Source organism: Larimichthys crocea, chromosome IX (genome assembly GCF_000972845.2).
Source record: "Larimichthys crocea isolate SSNF chromosome IX, L_crocea_2.0, whole genome shotgun sequence".
Lineage (NCBI taxonomy): Eukaryota > Metazoa > Chordata > Actinopteri > Sciaenidae > Larimichthys > Larimichthys crocea.
The window spans coordinates 9,387,295-9,405,724 of NC_040019.1; the positions used below are offsets into that span (position 1 = coordinate 9,387,295).

The 18,430-nt window shown below is 40.5% G+C and overlaps 1 protein-coding gene across 2 annotated transcripts in view; it reads left to right on the plus strand.

Annotated features, from left to right (window-relative positions):
• The first annotated feature begins 2,096 nt into the window (after positions 1-2,096).
• pappaa (pregnancy-associated plasma protein A, pappalysin 1a) overlaps positions 2,097-18,430 on the plus strand; it is a 91,202-nt gene continuing 74,868 nt past the window's right edge. For both annotated transcript variants that reach the window (XM_027282268.1, XM_027282269.1), the window contains exons 1-2: positions 2,097-3,665; positions 8,864-9,968. In XM_027282268.1, the coding sequence (XP_027138069.1) occupies positions 3,278-3,665; positions 8,864-9,968 (1,493 nt within the window). In that variant the 5' untranslated portion in view covers positions 2,097-3,277. The remainder of the gene's footprint in view (positions 3,666-8,863; positions 9,969-18,430) is intronic.

Sequence of the window (18,430 nt, forward strand, 5' to 3'; positions counted from 1 at the left end):
ATGCAGTCGGTTCTACTTTATGGAAAGACTCAGATTTGCAGTGGGATTTGCAGAATTGCACAGGGGCTCCATGACATAAACCATCAACATTTATTAGGTTAAGATGGGATGTTGTCTTCCTGGACCATCAATTCCAGGAATAACTAGAAATCGGCCTGTTTTGAAAAGAAGAAATATCGTGACGCTCTTCGGCAAACTGGCAAATGGCAGAGCCAGGGAGGTACACCGTGTGAACTTTGTGCATGTTGATTGGTCTGTGACCTGAGGGGTTTGGTGGTGGGTGCAAGACCATATTAAAACAATTCAACGTAATCTCCCTGCATAACAGAGCGATGATGAATGACCTTTATGTGAGTATGTTTCAGTGCCCCCCCCTTCTTCAGTCTGCACATAGTGTACTAACCTGAACGGATGCTGACTGTAAGACATTAGGTCATCTTTTCTATCTTCGGCACTCATGTTCCTTTACAGAGACAGAGGGTTACAGTCTGATGTGAGGTGAAGAATGCAATTACAGGACCGGAGAAGTCTTTCACCTTCTGTCATGATACTTTGGCACCTTAGTGGGTTCGTATTTCCATTTTTTTTCAGTGTTAACTTCTTATATCAAGTACATTTTATGAAGATCTACTCACAGTGCATTGCAACACTGAATTACATTCAAGTCTGCGATCCTTGTTGGCTGAAAAGATATAGGTCAGCTGAAAAAAAAGCATGCATTTTACTTCAAATTGTGCATCAAAAGCAAGCAATCTCATCTGAATCAGGGGTCTCTGAGACAAGAGCCCAAACAAAACGTCTTTCAAAGAGATGGAAGTGTTGCCACACAACCAAATCTGAAAGGAGAATGTGTCATGTGAAGTTTGGACACATAAAGTAATGTACTGACTCCTTTGACATGATTTAAATGTGTGGTCCATGTGAAACTCTGCTTCCAACTACTTTCAAGGTCAAACTCCTTTCAGTATGTCATTTCCCCCTGCTCAAGACACAAAAGGAAATATGTGGAACCAAAGTCGCAACACCATATGAAAAAGAAAGCAAATATTTAATGTTTGTTCTCTCTTCCCTTTATGGTAGGTGGCAATTTTTGGCTGTCTAAACACACATTTACAACAAACAACCGTGGGAGAGCAGAAAGGGGAACACTGACATTCCAGCTGACCGTCTCTATGGAAAACCATTAAAGGTAGAGTCACTGTCTTCTCTGTGTCAAAATATTCTCTGACTAACAGTAACATTGACCAAAGGATCGTTTTCATTTCACTCAGCAGCTGAGAGTTACGAAGGCTTCGTCACTGCCGGTCTCAAAGGCTTATAAACCATAGTCAAGAGTGTGGTTTTGAAACTCACATCCATCTAAAGTGACGGGTCTGTAAACACTAGGATGTGTGAGTCAACCTGAAACCTACAAATCTGTTACATTTTTCTTTTTCAAATCCCTTTGACATGAATCCTTGTATGGTAATAGTAAATTGGAATAAACGTGTATTGTTGAGTAAAACGATGCAGATTTTTAAAGGGGAAAAAACAAACATTCGCAGGCAGAAAATGCACGCATAAGTGCACTTATTGCCATTTTGTGATTAAAAACATCAAGCTATTGCTTTTAAACAGTAAGAAGAAAGGGCATATTATCCATCAAATTAAGTTAAGTAAAGAAGGGACAAGAAGTGCTATGGATTTGTCATTGTTCTCCCATTATATCTTTGATCTACTGCTTGCTTTATTTTGAAAAGACATTAATGGGAAACATGACTTTGACGGGACAGTCAGGTCTACTTTTAGAGAATACATCATACTTTAACAAAGTTAAAATGGGAGGACTTTCCCGAAAGTCTGTGAGTAGCCTAAGAGTGGTAGAATTATATAGAACATGTAGTATTTTTAAATTGATTACTCTGGATTATAATAGGTCTTTTATTTTGATATAAGCTTTGATCTCTAAGTCATATTTTGCACAATATATAGAGCCTATATTGTGTTTTACAGTGAACTGGAAGCATTTACAGTGAGGAGTAGTCTAGTTAACATTTTCGTGCATATCTGGAGGAATGAGTGTCTGAATGACTGAATTTGAAAATGAAATCAACTTTAAACTAGATCTTTTTTCGGCGAATTTGAACAAAGAACAACAAAGATCGCAGTAATTCTCTTGTATTCTGCAATAATTCCCTTTTATTCTCAGGCTGCTTGGTTTCTGGTCCTGTGTTGTGGACTTGGTGGAAGTGTTGGATTGTTTAAATTGTAACCGCTAGAGGGATACATATACGCCTTTCAAACTCCGTAAACACCATCCTATCACTATGTGCCACAGAGAGAATTACCGTCAGTGAGAGTTGCCTACCTGTGTGACTTCCCACTTTGAAAAAAAAAAAAACACACACACACACACACACATACACACACACACACACACACACATACACACACACACAGCCCCGGAACATTTGAAACATGAGTTGTTCTTTAAAAGACTTAGAGAGAAACTGCCTCTAAAGCGGACGGCGAGCTCCGACTCCTCCAAGTATATCTGCTCCAGGCAATCAATGAGGACCGCGATGCTTACTTCTGCAGCTCTCTGTCCCTCTTTCTCTCATTCGCCTTAGCAGATATTATAGTGCATTTCAACTTTTGTACAGGCACACAGGCAAAGGGAAGTTTGGATTTGATTTTTTTTTTTTTGATCACATTTTACCTCTTGTTTCCTGTAATAAATATGAGAGGTCGGTTTGTTGTCACTTTTCTTTGGAATTTAACATGTGCCATTTCTTATGCTGTTTTACGGGTAGGATAAGGAAACAACAAAAAGGTGTGACAAGAGCTTGGCGGACAACTGTGGATTTCTGCGAGTAACTCCTACCGTCCAAAGGGGATGAGGGGGGCATCGGCCGGACCCCCCTCTTGATTGATTACTTATTAGTCATCCCTTTGGCTAAATGGGACCCATTGAAAAGGCACCGTGGAACACATACATGAATGAATTATTCTTGTGTCCCCTGAATGTCTCCAGAGTAGTTTTGCTTAAGAGAGGGGGTCGTGGCTTAGCATTATAAAGAGGGAAAAACAGCATAGCTTTATGGGTTTATTTAGACAGTTTCTACGGTTTGACAATCTACCGCTGTAAAAAAGAGAGAAGGAAAAACTCGAGAAGATTCCAAAGAGGAGAACATTGTGGACATACATTTTTTTCTAGTTATTCCGTTGTTTCTTTTTTATTTTATTTTTTATTTTTTTCTTATTTTAAATATTTTTTTGCCATTTCCTCTCCCGAAAAATGAAACTTTGGACATCTCCCTGGGTGTCTTGCCTGGTGATTCTCATCTTGTGTTTTGGATCAGAGTGCGGGACAGTCAGAAAGGGGAGATCCAAGAGGGAGTTGGTGCGCATTAGGGAGGCGAAAGCCACCATCCCAGGGGCTTGTGCCACACGTCTGCCCCGGGGCAAACGGTCTTTGCCCGGCTTGGAGCGACGGGTGCCTCGCCAGCGTCGGCGCTCCTCTCAAGCGGAGGAAAACTCTCCAGGCCGGGGGAAAGCTGTCTATTTTACCGGCAGGGGAGACCAGCTACGGCTGAAGCCCGGCGTGGAGATACCCAGAGGGAATTTCACTCTGGAGATGTGGATCAAACCGGAGGGAGGTCAACGATCACCCACAGTGATTGCAGGTAGGATAGTCTACACATCCTCCATCCAATTGTCAACCCAACTCCTTTTATCTGTAAAAACTCCAAAGCGAGTTCAATTCTCATTGAGAAGTAAACATGCAAATGTGCAGTATTTTATCCCAGTGTCATGTAGTCTATCTAACAAAGCAACATGCAGTTTCAGCGAGTTGAAAATGAGTTCATCTATCAGACTAGACAATGATGTAATGCACTGAAAAGTACAGCGGATATTTTAGGTAGTGCAAGCACAGGGTCACTGAAGATTTTGATCACATTTAAGTTGGCGACCTTACAAGAGAGTAAATCGCTGCAATGTGATTTTACTTTTACAAATTATTATTTTTTCCCCCACTTCGGAATGATGATTTGTGCGGGTCATGATCATAAAAATCTCATTGAGGAGTACAGTGGCAGCAGATATAAGCTACTGCATCATTTGACCGGCAGCTGATGTCACTGTGCGTAAAATGTAATTTCTCTCAACCGACTTGGCTATTTTAGAACTATGACGTAATGGCCAAAACTTTGTGAGCGAGCACGTCAGGCACAAAGCGGGAGAGATCTGTTGTGTATGTGTAGCCGCTCTCAAAGCGCGCAGCACAAGCCGCAAAGCTTGAATGCGTGCCCCCCCCTCCCCTCCTAAAGAGAGAGAGAGAGAAATAAATCGACACCTTTGGATTGGCTACCGGAGTTACGGGACAGGACTGAGAGATCCAGGGTTTCCCCCCCCCCCTCCTGCCCCGAAAATGTCCTGCTTGCTTATGTTTGTGTGGTGACCGGTGATGTCGTGCACAGTCTCTCTCCAAAAGCGCAGACCATTGTGCGAAATCACGGCGAGTTTCTAATTTAAGGCACAATCAGATAGTGACGATGCATCTCTATCCACTGACTGCGCAGAGGAGGACACAGACACTTAAGCAGGTCCCTGTCGGAGGAGGAAAGCTCCATACTCTGTCCTGCCGGGGTCTGCAGCCACGCGTAAAGGAGCAACCAAAGAGGTGTTAAAACTGCTCTGCATTATCTGTTATGACCAACAGCGCTTTTTGTGCATTACAGTATAGGACATTTTTTTTTCTGTTGCTTTTCCTTGCCGATAGGGAGCGTTGCATACACAACTCATTGCCTGCTACAGTACTTGCAGATGGCTTCCTTTGAACTGAACTGAACTGAACTGAACTGAACTCCTCAGCCTCCTATATGCCAGCCACATTTGGAGACTTTATGAAACCATATGAGTACATTTACATACTCATTTATTTTCTCTCTGTCTGGCTCTCTTAAAGCACTGTCCTCTCTAAGGCACACACACACACACTGTTATGACCTCAGTGACTTTTAGATTTACAGAGGTTGGACACAATAACAGGAACATCTGTACGGTTTAATGCAATCCAGTACAATAACAACACGAACAACATCTCCACAGTGATCATAAAACACCTCCTAGATCTAATCTTGATAGAAAAATGAACATTAATAAGCGTTACAGATGTAAAGATCTTATTATTTTGTACAGGTGTCATTGTTTTGACACCCCCACATTTTTTACTGGCTTCTGCCTGCTAGGGGATTACCACTCATTTTGTGTGTTCATTTTTTTTTAGGATTGACTCCCATCATGCTCATGTCAGTGTTCTAGAGAGGCGACCTAAACAGAGCAAATAGGATGACCAAACAAATTCAATAAAGCCTAATCTTTTAGACCTCAGAAATCCCAGTGCCATCCCCTTGTTTTGATCCAGGCAAAGTGTTGTTTGCATTAGCAGCTGTTTTTTTTTTTTTTTTTTTTTTACTGTGTTGTTTTGACCACTGCAATTTCTCTCTCTCTCTCTCTCTCTCTCTCTCTCTCTCTCTGTCTTTCATTTGTTCTTTGCCTTCTTTTTCCCCCCGATTTCAGTTGACCTTTTTGTTACAGCATGTTGACTTATGTTGTTGTTTTCTGTGCAATTGGTGGGCAATCATCACACACAGTCTTAAAAATGAAAACTAGACGTTGTCTGGGGGCTTTTACATCCTTGACTACCTCTGATGACTCTTGTCTTTGTTTCTAGCACACACACACACACACACACACACACACACACACTTCTCATAACTCTGTTGAGATCATTTCGAAACAATGGATGAGAAATAGAAAGTAGAAACTAAACGACTATTAAAGTTGCATTTGTTTTTTTTGATTTGACAATATGATTTACTGGCGTTACAAAAGTTCAGTTAACCAATTTTCTTATCGCAATTCCTTGGCAAAGTAGAGCAGGACTACTTTTGGATGAAATGAAAATGTTCAGGAATCAATAGCTGTTATTTTATACTCGCAGATGACTGGTCAAACCATCACCGACACAAGTGTGGATTGTCTTCTTCTGGACAAACTGAACCACAAGACTACAAAAACAGCGCTTCCTGTGCTGTCATTTCCCGAGTGTGACAGTTACATGTGGTCAGAATTGATCCCAGGTTTAAAAGCATTTGAAACCCTATAAGGGTTCAGACCCACACACACATATACTCAACACGCACGTACATGCACAACCCCACCCGTCCACACACATACACACAATCACACAATCAGAACATCAAGTTCTGTGTTCAAATGTTATGCAAACTTTGTTGTGCCCTATTAGCCCTTGTATCCGGGTCATGTTGGGTTGTCCCGCATCAAAGGAAGAAGAAAATAAATCACAAGAGGAATGGAGGCTCTCTTCCATGACCTGTTGGGGACAATTATTTACAGACGTTGGCAGATAATTCAAGTGATAACGAATATGCTTTGGTGCTGTTTTCTAGTGTGATGATACTCGCTGAGGATCTCCACAGTCTTCTCAGTAGTTTGAATCATCATCATGGTCATGAGTGCCTTCCTGAGTGTTTGGAAAACTGTTGATGAGTACCCCAAAATCCAGATTAATATCTTTAAACTTGATTGTGGAGGTTTTCTGTAATAACAGTGCTGCAGTATAAGTTACAGTGCAGAGAAAAGTGTTGTCAATTTAAGCAATCTGACATTTATTTATGACTCATTTAAACCACCATTCAGTTGAATGAATTCATAGTGAATCTTGACAGCCAAGTCAAATGTTTAAAGTCAAGTGTTTTTAAGTGCCGTGATGACATTTTTAGAATCAATATCCTTGTTATGTTCATTACGTTTGTTTTTAAAATATCAATGGAATTTTCCATTGTCTCCATGGGGAAGTCACTTCAGTATGACTATGAAAAGTGCCTTTCTTTGACCTTTCAGAGCCAGAACAGCTCAAAAGTAAACGGAGTCTTCATTGTTCCCTTCCTCCCTGCTTTTTATCAAGTCCTTGTGACATTTTTCTTTGTGTGTGTATGTGTGTTTTTTTTACTTTTCCTTTTTTCCTGAGCGTGTTTTTCTTGGAAGAAGACAAATGGCAAGTGCGAGGAAGGTTGCCTTTGAACCTGACAGGAACAGCTCTCTACCATGGCGTGTGCACATGCAAATCCCAATGCGTGTGTGTGTGTGTGTGTTTCTCTGAGAGGACACAAATGTGTACTTCAGTATTTCAATTTGTCTGTGTGTATGGATTTGTTCATGGGCATGTATATATGCATGTCTGTATAAGTATGTGCATATGTGTGTGTAGGTGTATTTGTGTGAGCCAGAGGAGGTGCAGTGCAGGGTCTGGAAAAGTGTAGTGTGTTAGATTAATTGAGCATGGCAGAATTATGACAGCTGTTTACACTAGGAGCCCTACGAGCATTTTAGCACACCTTTTAGCCTTGAGTGCACTAGCTGACAGATGGAAGGCTTTTTCCTTCCAGTGTAGTGGAAAGCCTGAAAACGTCATCCACCAAAGGACTGACCTTGATGCTGAACCCAACCCTTACTCTTTGAACATTAGTCCATTGAAATACCAAGTTAATGAATGCATACTGGAGTGTGCATCTAATTAGAAACAGGTCAAAGCAAGCAAGATGTCAGTGCAATCACCATTAGCCAGCCACTTATTGCAGGCTCAGGTAGCCTAATCGATGGGGGAACAAAGGCATCTGAGTGGACAAGTACTTTGAGGCAAAGATATGATCATCACCATGATAATCAGCTTATAATTTCAGATGATACTAAAGGTAGCACAGACAAATATCAAGGGTATTTACAGGGATATGATACACAAATCCGAGAAACAACTGTAAAGGACACTCCATGCCTATATGGGCTGGGTGTGCAGGTCACAGATTGAGTGTCTCTTTGTGGACAGATATAATTAGAAGAAGTACTACCCTGACAGCAAATCCCTGAAAAGTATTCTTGTGACAAGAGTGTAGTCCTGCTCTCGCCCCATAATCACCTGTGAACACAGACTTTCACTTGCTGAGATGGACCTTGTGAGGCATGTCAAGGTGCTTTGGAATCTTTGCACACTTTGACTTGACTGTATATCCACATAGTCACGAACATGCATTAACAAATACACATGTACACACACACACACAGACAGACATGAACTTGTGCGCCTGCACACACGTACCTCAACAAGCGCTAAACAAACAAACAGTTAACATTCAGAGATCCCCTAAGAAGTGAAAACACATTACCATGCTGAAGCTGACATGCACGGTCCAAGTGAAACAGGAAAAAGGTGTTTTGGTGCCTCTACAAAAACAAGGCTTTAGCAGAAAACTACGCTTTTCTGGCTACCCCACTGGCAAGGGACATTTACACGAACAGCTTTAAATGCGCTCAGTGTTCACGAAAGACCTATACAGAGAGATTTCCATGGGGTCTCCCTCTGCTAAACATGCACTTCAACCCAATATCAAAACAACACACACTTAGTTATAAAAAATATATGTCATATTAAAACAATTGCTCACTAATCTCAACTGTATTTTCTGTCTTACTCTGTCTCACTTTTCTGAATATTCCAGAATGAAAGTGTTCAAAATATACACATTGAAATCTAATTTGTATGTTAACCAAAAAATAAAATGAAATAAAATTAGCATTAAGAATCATTTGGATGTGATCTGTAAACATCCCAAAAAAATGCTATTATTAAAAAGAGATGTGGTCTCACAGTGCCAGGTAAAGTGGCAGCTCTCTTACAGGTAACCAATGAGCAATGCTTTTTATTACTGCTGTTAATTTTCTTCCATGTTTACTTTCACATTCACACTTGAAAATAAAGGCAGTCACATATTAATAGATTTTTTTTTCATTCTCTCTACAGGCCTATACGACAAATGTTTCTACGCATCCAGTGACCGAGGCTGGCTGCTTGGCATCCAGGCGGTTAGTGAACACGGGAATCGTGACCCCCGTTTTTTCTTCTCCCTTAAAACTGACCGTGCCCACAAAGTGACCTCCATCAACTCCAACAGTCGCTACGTACCTAACCAATGGGCACATGTGGCAATTACATATGATGGCGTGTACATGAAGCTCTTTGTCAATGGAGCCCAAGTGGGCGTCAGTCGGGAGCAATCGGGCGATGTCTTCAGCCATTTGACCAAAAAGTGCAAAGTGCTGATGATTGGGGGGAATGCACTGAATCATAATTACAGGGGGGCAGTGGAAAGGGTGGGTCTATGGAGGAATGCCCGAGGGCAGAGGCAGATTATCAGGGATATGCAGGGCCACGAGGACCCCCAAGATCTACCTCAGCTGGTTATTCGTGAAACATTCGAGCACCCAGGCCGAAAGTGGCTGACTGTAAAAGATGGTAGCTTTCCTCAGCCTGAGAAGGGAGGAGGTGGACGATTAGGGGTTGTGGGTGGTGGTGGAATTGGAAATTCAGAGGGATTATTGGACACAACGTTAGAGCCTCCAACTTGTGGTCAAACTGTCTGTGACAATGTTGAGGTCATCAAAAACTACAACCACCTTTGGAGCTTCCGTCGACCCAAGAAAGTACGATATCGTGTCATAAATATTTGGGACGATGCACGGATGAGGCCAACGGTATCAGACCACCAGATCAGCCTGCAGCACCAGCAGCTAAACGATGCCTTTGGCCCCTACAACATCACCTGGGAGCTTAGCATTCACAATGTGACCAATTCCTCCCTTCGAAACCGTTTGATTCTAGCTAACTGTGATATCAGCAAAGTTGGCGATGATGCATGTGACCCAGAATGCAACCACCCACTGACAGGGTTTGATGCAGGTGACTGCATGTCAGGTCATCGGAGCCGTTGCCCCGAGATCAAGCAGGGGAATGGTGTTTGTGACCCTGAATGTAACTGGGAAAACTTCTTTTATGATCTTGGCGACTGCTGTAACCCTAATGTGACGGATGTGACCAAGACATGCTTCAACCGCTCTTCTACACACAAGTAAGATTGCTTTCTTCTCATTTTTCATGTTATCATGTTTTCAGCACAAGTAATCCTCTTAAGTAGTTGTTTAATAAACACAAGACTTAAATTCACCGAAAAGCTTTAACTAACCACAGCATTCCTTGCCTAATTTGATACATTTTTTGGTTGACTTGATTGAATAATTTTGGTGAACCAACTCCACACCATGGCCTTACATGCCTAGAGTAAATCAAACAACAAATCTTTCCATACATGTGTCCCCGAAGAGAGGTTTTGATGTCTAGTCCTACTGTTTCCTGACCACTTCAGCTGAGTGTAACATAACCCCCAGCCTGTGTGGCCTGAGAAATCATCTGGGAGCAGCGAGTCCACACACTAGTCCAATCTAGCCTTGGCCTGGTTCAATCAGTGTTCCACACTTAAGCAGGGCAAAACAAACTCAACCGGATGACTTTCCTGGTAGCAAATGCGTAGGCAAGACTGTTCAATTTTGTATCAATTTTTCAACAACTCTCCCTACCTTTTTCTACTCTCCTATACCTAGTGGTCCTAATTAAGCTGGCTTGATTGGAGAAGGGAGTTGGTTTGGAAAGAGTGACATACTAAACAGAGTTTAAGGACAATTAGAGGTCATAAAAGAGAGTTCAATATGACTTTTGCTTGCAGCAATGGAAATAATTTCAAAGACATACCACTCTCCAGGAAACCACTGAAAGACATGTTTCCTGAGGAGGAAGGTATGGGTCCCTAAACATTGATGCCTGAAAGGATTTTCTAGGAAAAAACAGTTAATAAAGTTTACTTCACTTGCACAAAAATACCAATACTAGGTGTACTGTACATCAAGCAAGAAATGTGGTTTCATGCGGCTACTTTAGGAGAATACAGAGGCCTTTATAAATGCATGCAATTTTTTGTTTTTGTGGTAATCTCATTGTGGCTTGTAGATGATGAGTAAAAGCTGGCAAGGAGAATAAATCTCAGGAATTTCACTGTAATAAGGTTTGTGCCAGACCTCCAATAGCAGGATTGTTTGTTTCTCGGTGCGCTGAAACTCAACACAGTAGACTGAGACATTTTTGTGGACAATGTAGGGGGTCTTTATGGTTACTCCAGAAAAAGAGACAAAAATGACAGAAATTCAGATGTTTTTTAGTATTTCTTGCCATTGTCATGTGGGGGACGAGCAAAGGGGCTAAAAAACTAGTAGACCTAGTGTGTGGGATTGTTTGGGTCTTTTCTTATAGTTTGAATCAAGGGAACCAGACTGTTTTCAATCACAGTTAAGCTGGGAGCATCGTCTGTTTGGCACTATCCTGTTGTTTAAAATGACCGCTAAATAGCGAAATAATGACATCTAATTAACAACATCAGAGGGAAAAGCAGGTGGGTTTGCCGTTACTTCCATCTCTCAATTCCCACAACATCCCTTCCAGCATAGTCATCATTAGAAGCTCATTCATCAAGTGACAGGCAAACTACTTAATTTAGACATCAGCCATTGGCAAAACACTTGCCGCTGCAATGTTCAAACCTCCTTGTGGGCTTTTGAAGGATGGGCTTGTGAAAGGAAGGTTACCACCATGAGAGAGAAAGACACAGACATAATTCTCTTCAGAGAATTCTCAGTCTAAAAAAAAAAAATAGATATAATCTCCTCAAGTGGTTGCTTATTTTGCTTTGATTATGGTATGTCTGGAGAGACTTGCAGAGAGCTGCACTACAAACAGTTAGACATTCCTCCTTAATTATGGAATTCTGGATGAACAATGTACTGCGTATGCAGGGGAACAATGGTTGTGAGATCCTGCATTTATTTTTGCTAGCCTTTGCGCCTGTTACCACTTACATGTAGTGTTTTTTAAAAATCTGGCTAACACAGGACACAGGCAGCTCTGTGGTCCTGCAATAGTCTCTCCTCTGAAAATACCATTGATAATAATCCCACCCCACCCCCAGCCCCTTTCCCTCCCCCCACATTTGGCTGAAGAAAATATTTTGCATTGTTTTCACAGCCCTTGGTTTTGACACTTCTTATGGTTTTGGTGGTATTCGATGTTATCTGACAGCTTGTATTGTAAGGCTGAACATTCTTATGTCTGGCGCTAGGGACATCTGAATTTGCGGCTGTAATTTATACACTGTGAATTACATTATGTCTGCAGAAAGGCAGAAAACAAATAGCACTGTGAATAAGTTGGTTGAGAAGCTGATGCGTGTGTTTGACTGTCAATGAAAGATGAATGTATTATCCGAGCAACTGGAAAGAAGATCATTCCCATAATATCAGAATTCATCAGAGTCAGAGGGTTTATGTGAGTCCCTGAAATTAAAATGATTTTCTTTTTGGAAACACCTCCCAAACTCAAGCAAGATGGATAAACAAACTTTGAAAGGTGGATATTAGGCCCATTTCAGCCCCCATATGTTTTGGGGAAATGAAGTTCTGGTCTGGCTTTATCAGAGGCTAATAGGTCATCTGTTTTCCCTTGGCCTCTGTCTCTCTCCCCCTCCTGAGTCAATACCTCTCACTGTGGCAGGTTAATGGATGAACCACTCTTTCTCTTTCCTTCACTCCCTCTCCCTGCTGTATTCTAGCCCAGAGTGGGGAGCTAATCCCCAGGGCCCTTGACTTGGGTGTTTTACAGTTGGTCGTCTAAACCTTAAGCCCCCATCCCATAAAACATAATGGAGTGCTTGGGCGTAAATACCAGGACTTTGCACTTCCCCTTTAAAGCCACAGCACACTTATAAAAGCACCTGTTGTCAAGGTTTCACCTGTGCTCTCATGGGGGCTGATAGAAGTCGCTTTGCTTCTCTGGGAGGGAAAGTGGAGAGGGCTTTGCTTAGGCCACTAGACAGGTAGGGCAGCTGCATCTGGCTATGATGAAATAGCATGTTGCCAGATAGTGTAGGTGGTCTCTTGGAAATATGACACCCCAGGGAATTCAGTTGGTAATGCCTTGGCGAGGTCATTGTGGTTCAGAAGTCAAGGAAGGCACTGATGAAGAGGTTCACAAATCTTTGCCAGCACCGAGAATATTCCTCCCAGTATTCATTGAAGAGTTCTGACTTCAGATACAAACTAGAAGCGTTTGGGAGCATTTGCACCATCCCAACCATCTATTCCATATGTCTCCACATCCTGCTTTTCCAAATTCTGCTCTCAGCAGCGAGCAGTCATGGCAGGATCTCTGGAATCTGAGTGTTGACACAGTTCATATGCATGTGTCTTCCTTGGAAGGGAAAAATAATCAAGAGGAGTAAGTTGGAAGGTTAAAGAGGAGAGTGCAAGTATAGTAATAAAGGTAGAGATGAATGATGGGTTTAGGGGCTGTGGTGTTGACCGACTTGATGACAGGGGAGTTGAGGGCCCCCTCCAATTTTAAAAGTGTTCTTGGCTGTGAGAACGTCATTGCCATGCCAGCTCACCCCAGCTTTCACCCCATGCCACCCCAGACATATGTATACAAGGCAACATTATGGGCTTATATGAATTATATATGGGTGTAAATGGATGAAGTCATAATCCCCCATTTAATATGTATCAGATATAAAAGCATTAACACGGCAGTTTGCCTCCTACACCCCTGGATCTCCCTACAACAGAGGCCTGGGAGTGAATTGAGTGAAGTGAATTTAGCAAAGCTTTCTGCACCTTACCTTTCTTAGTCTCCCTCCCTCCCTCAGTTTTTTTTCTCTCTCTCATTCTCTATCTTTGTAAGTCTTTAAAAGTTTCTTTTTTCCCAGGACATGTCTGAAAAGTGGTGTGGTTAAATGCATGGAAAATCCTATCTTTCCCAAGTGGCTCATCTCGGCTGAAAAAATGTATGATGAGAGGCAAGAGAGGGAAACAGGGGCTATGGGATGGGGAAATAGTTGAGGGGTGTGTGAGAGAGGGAGAGCACACCAGGGGCGGGGTAAAGCGGGGTAAAGGGTTATTGGTTTGAGTAAGATGTGGATGAACAGATAGACAGTGTTTGAAACGTCCAAACTGACAACACCCTCACAATGAAGTCATTGGGTACAAACTTCACACAGTGGCAGTTAACCAACGCCTTTACCGAATCTTTATTAAGGTGATCATTAGACATTAGTGTGAAAATCAAAAACATGTAAACACAAGTATTCACACATGCAATGCCTGTTTTTCAGTTGATTATACTAAAGCTGTCTGCTTTTAGTCTGAAAGTTCCCCTGTGCATAAGTCCAGCATGTGATGCACATTGTATTTTTGTGACAGGGCCAAGGGCGTTAGAAAAATTGAACTCATATTAGTTAGGTTTCAACCCTACAATATAGTTGCTGCTCTTATTCATTGCTGACTCAATCATTTCAGCATCAAACTTCTCTGACCCTCTCCCCCCTCCTGCATGTCCAAAACTCTGGACAAATATTTTCTAAGGAAATAATGAAATTCCTGAAATTATTAGGAAGAGGGACCTTTTATCATCTGTTCTCTCTCTCGCTGCTTAGACCTGGCCCCAGCGAGTGCCCCCAGTTGCTCTAGCATAAGCTTGAAGAAAGCATTTTCTACACTGAACCCTTTATTCAAAACGTCTGGTTCAAGGGAATGCTGCATCTTCACTAAGCAGTTCCTTATCCAATTTGTCATTTGAGACTTGTCCAACAAAGGCTGTAGAGACGTTATGAAACATTTCATGTAGCTGCATATGAAATGTTCATTGGTGGTAACCTTAGCAGGCTTGTTGCAATGGGAGAATTATCTCACTGGTGTAAATTCTTCCAGAACACTGCCAAACATCAGCGTTACTGACTTTTAAATTGCTTCCTTTAGGCTACATTGAACATACGCTATGAGACATCTTGGTCCACATTTTAATATTTTATGCAGACATGTGGTTTTCAAACATAGAACTATTAACCAAAAAAGGAAAACAGCATATTGCTACAGTTTGCAGTTTATTATGATTTTAAAACATGCTACACGTATAAAATAGATTCTTCAGGTCAACTTCAGAGTCTTCACACTAAATAAAACAGTCTAATGATCTAAAAGAATAGATTGTCTAATAGAAACAAGACTTGGCGCAATTGAAATGTCTTTTATATGATGAATAGAAATTGGCATATGAAGAGAAACTAGCTTAACACTGAATACTAAAGTGGTACCACCCACGCAGTTGCACCACTTTGGCAACCAAATATTCCACTATAATTTATCTCAAACCTCAAGACGTCAAATTTGATCCCTTCTACTTTGAGCTGCCATTATCACAGGGCCATTAATCATAAACTGTGCAGCATGTCAGTGAGTCTTGCTGAATGATTTTCTTCAGAAAACTATTAAATGACAGTATGCACAGTAGTGAAATTTTACCAGTGTATGGGCTATACTGTGATAACCTCACCCCCTTATCTTGTACCAAAGGAAATCAAAGTGTCTTTGTCCAGTGGGACTGTACACCACCTTATAACTTTACAGCAACTCAATACGTAGAGTAAATACACTTTATTTCAAGTCAGCTGTTGAGTAAGAGAGTAAATATAAATAGTACACACTAGGGTTATGCACTTTACAAATGTAGTATGAGTCTTTGAAATTTTTGCTTTTATCCTATATTTACCTTCACTCAAGTGGGACAAATGTGCTGTGTGCTTCAAAAAAAGACAGAGCATGACATTTATAACATTTACTCTTAGAATGGTGTTGCAGAAAATTACACGTGTGTATGTTTTAATAGTTGCTAGTATAACTTGAGTAAGAAATGTCCAAAAACGTTTGTCAGGTTTTGTGCTTATGATATATGGAATGGATAAAACCAAAACACCATGATAATGACATAAAATCAGATATGTACTTCATTAAAAAAACAAAATATGCAGTGCAAATCATTCTTGCACCAAGGTAACTGCTTTGACATGACCAATCAGTCTATTATTTGGCAAAGCACAGTCACAGATGGCACATAAAGTGCTGTGCCTATTCCTAATCTCATTTATACATTGCCATTATCTATCAGCTTGTTTACCACCCATACGATTCACATTTTCATCCATTCATCCCCCGTTCACTATTTATACTCAGGTCTGAGCAACCCACTTCAATTTCAGCCAAAACCCTTTCACAAAGGTCCATTCCTGTTTCTTAGTGCACCCTTTTGCTGGGAGGAGACTCTCCCTGGTGTATGGGGTCAGGTGCAGTAAAGGCATGTTGTTTTAGCTCCAGTGTTATTGCACTTAATCTTAAAGCCTAAGCACTTCCAAAATATGAGTACAGAATATAAGGCGGGCAAGTGGGTCACGCAAACTAGATTAGAACATCTGAAGAGGATCTAATTTGGGATAGTAGGGCCAATATCATGTTTTTTTTCTGATAAACTCCTGTTTTTGTATCCATTGCATATCTATTTCCAAAGCTGTCTAAAGCCAAAAGAAAGGAATACACTCTCACTTCAGCATATGTGACAGATTATTGACTCTTCCAAGAGATGACTGAGCTTGTTGATGCTGTTTGCCAAGACCACCAGCCAGGCTCAAAAAGAAAAAAACTTGTTTGGTGTGTTCATAAAATGAATGACAGTCTTACTGATGGAAATATATCGGTAAAACCATATTTATAGTGCATTATAGGGAACATCCATAGTGAATTATAATGCATCCATAATGCTTTAAGACCACGCTCATGAACACACATAATGCAAAAAACATTATAAATGCGACTTAGAATAAGTAACTTCAAGTAAAGTAAAGCACATATTGATGCATCTATAACAAAGCATCCTTCATCATAACATTTCAGTGTTGGTGCTAAATAAAATGTAATACATTTTGAAGCATTAAAAATAATCTGTGCTGTAACCAGTGGTGGACAGTAACAAAGTAAATTTACTTGAGTACTGTACTTAAGTACAGTTTTTGAGTATCTGTACTTTACCTTAGTATCATTTTTGGGGGATAGTTTTACTTTTACACCACTACATTTGAAGAACAAATATTGTACTTTTTACTCCACTACATTTCTATTGATGCTCTTGTTATTCGCTACTTTTGAGCTTACGTCAGCTGCTGATTTTTTATTTTTATTTTTTTCATAATTCTGAGAAAATAAACTGTTTCTGCTGATTTGCGTATGGTTTGTCTTAGTCGGAGGAAGAAACTGGAGAAACACATGGAGATACTCCCACCGAGCAACTGTGGCCTTATTTCAAACCCATGTTTGAAAACTGATTCTTTTCAGTTTAAAGTTGTGTACTCTGTCCACCTCTGGCTGTAACACAAGTGATAGAACCCCCAATGCAGAGAATTACAAGTAAAACTTTGCTGTTTTTGAACCTTAAGGTTTAAAACCTATATAATATATTTTCAGAGTAAGTCATAATGTGTTATAAGCACCATCAATAAACCACTAGTTTCTAACTAGTCAGGAGCATCCATCAGATACTTATAAATTATATACTTATACTTAATAATAATACTTAATAATAATAAATATATTTTTTAATATAGTCACATCTATAAAGCTTCATGACTGTATACTGCATCAGAAAGCATTATGCATGTTAATGAGTGTAGTCTTATGAATGCATTATAATTAACTATGAAGGTCTCCATAACACACGATAGATGTGGTATTCTTAAAAAGATATCTCATTGTGCTGAACGATTCCAGTCTTCAGTGTTGCTGTTTGACATCCCAGGGCCAAAACAACACATTGTGTCTTGGATAGAGACATCAGAATATCTAAACAACTGTCTCAGGCTGACTTGAATGGGTCTGGCTCATCTGAAATGCTATCAGACAAAAAAAAAAAAGTTAAAACACATTTTGTGCTAAAGATGCAATCTAAATAAAGAGCAAACGAGACCCATCACTGCAGGGACACATATTTCATGGCCACTCTAGCACCTTGTCATATTCAGTATATTTAGCGCTTGTGTGAAGATTTAATCTGTAATATCAAATATCAATGTGTATAAATCAGCCTAGCAGAAGTCACACTTATTTCACTTAGGAGTCCATTCGAATAAATTTAAAAAAGTAATTTTACAGCCGTTCAGCCTATAAAACCATAAAAAACACTGACACAATATTAAAATGTCTAAAAAACCCTGATTGTTTTTAGTCTCACTAGTAAAGTGCATTTATTCCCACAAGCACCTGTTTGGTACTTATGTGGCTTGTCATGACATCGCTTACTGTAAATGAGGAAACACACTCGAGGGAATCGTCAAAAACAGACGTATAATGAAAAAAAAGTTTTATTGCACTAGTTATTGCATTCACTTTCTTCCAACATAAGACATCCGACATCGTCATGCACATAAAAACATTGCGGCTTGGCATTTTGTGTCTCCACAAGCAACAATTCAACTCTAAAAAGCACTATACGCCAAAAACTGCATACTTGGGGTATTGTACTGTTTATTTGCCTGCTGCACATCCTAGACAACAACATCAACAACATGGTCTGTAATCACTCTTCTATTACACAAGTGTAAGTGAGCAGACTGCT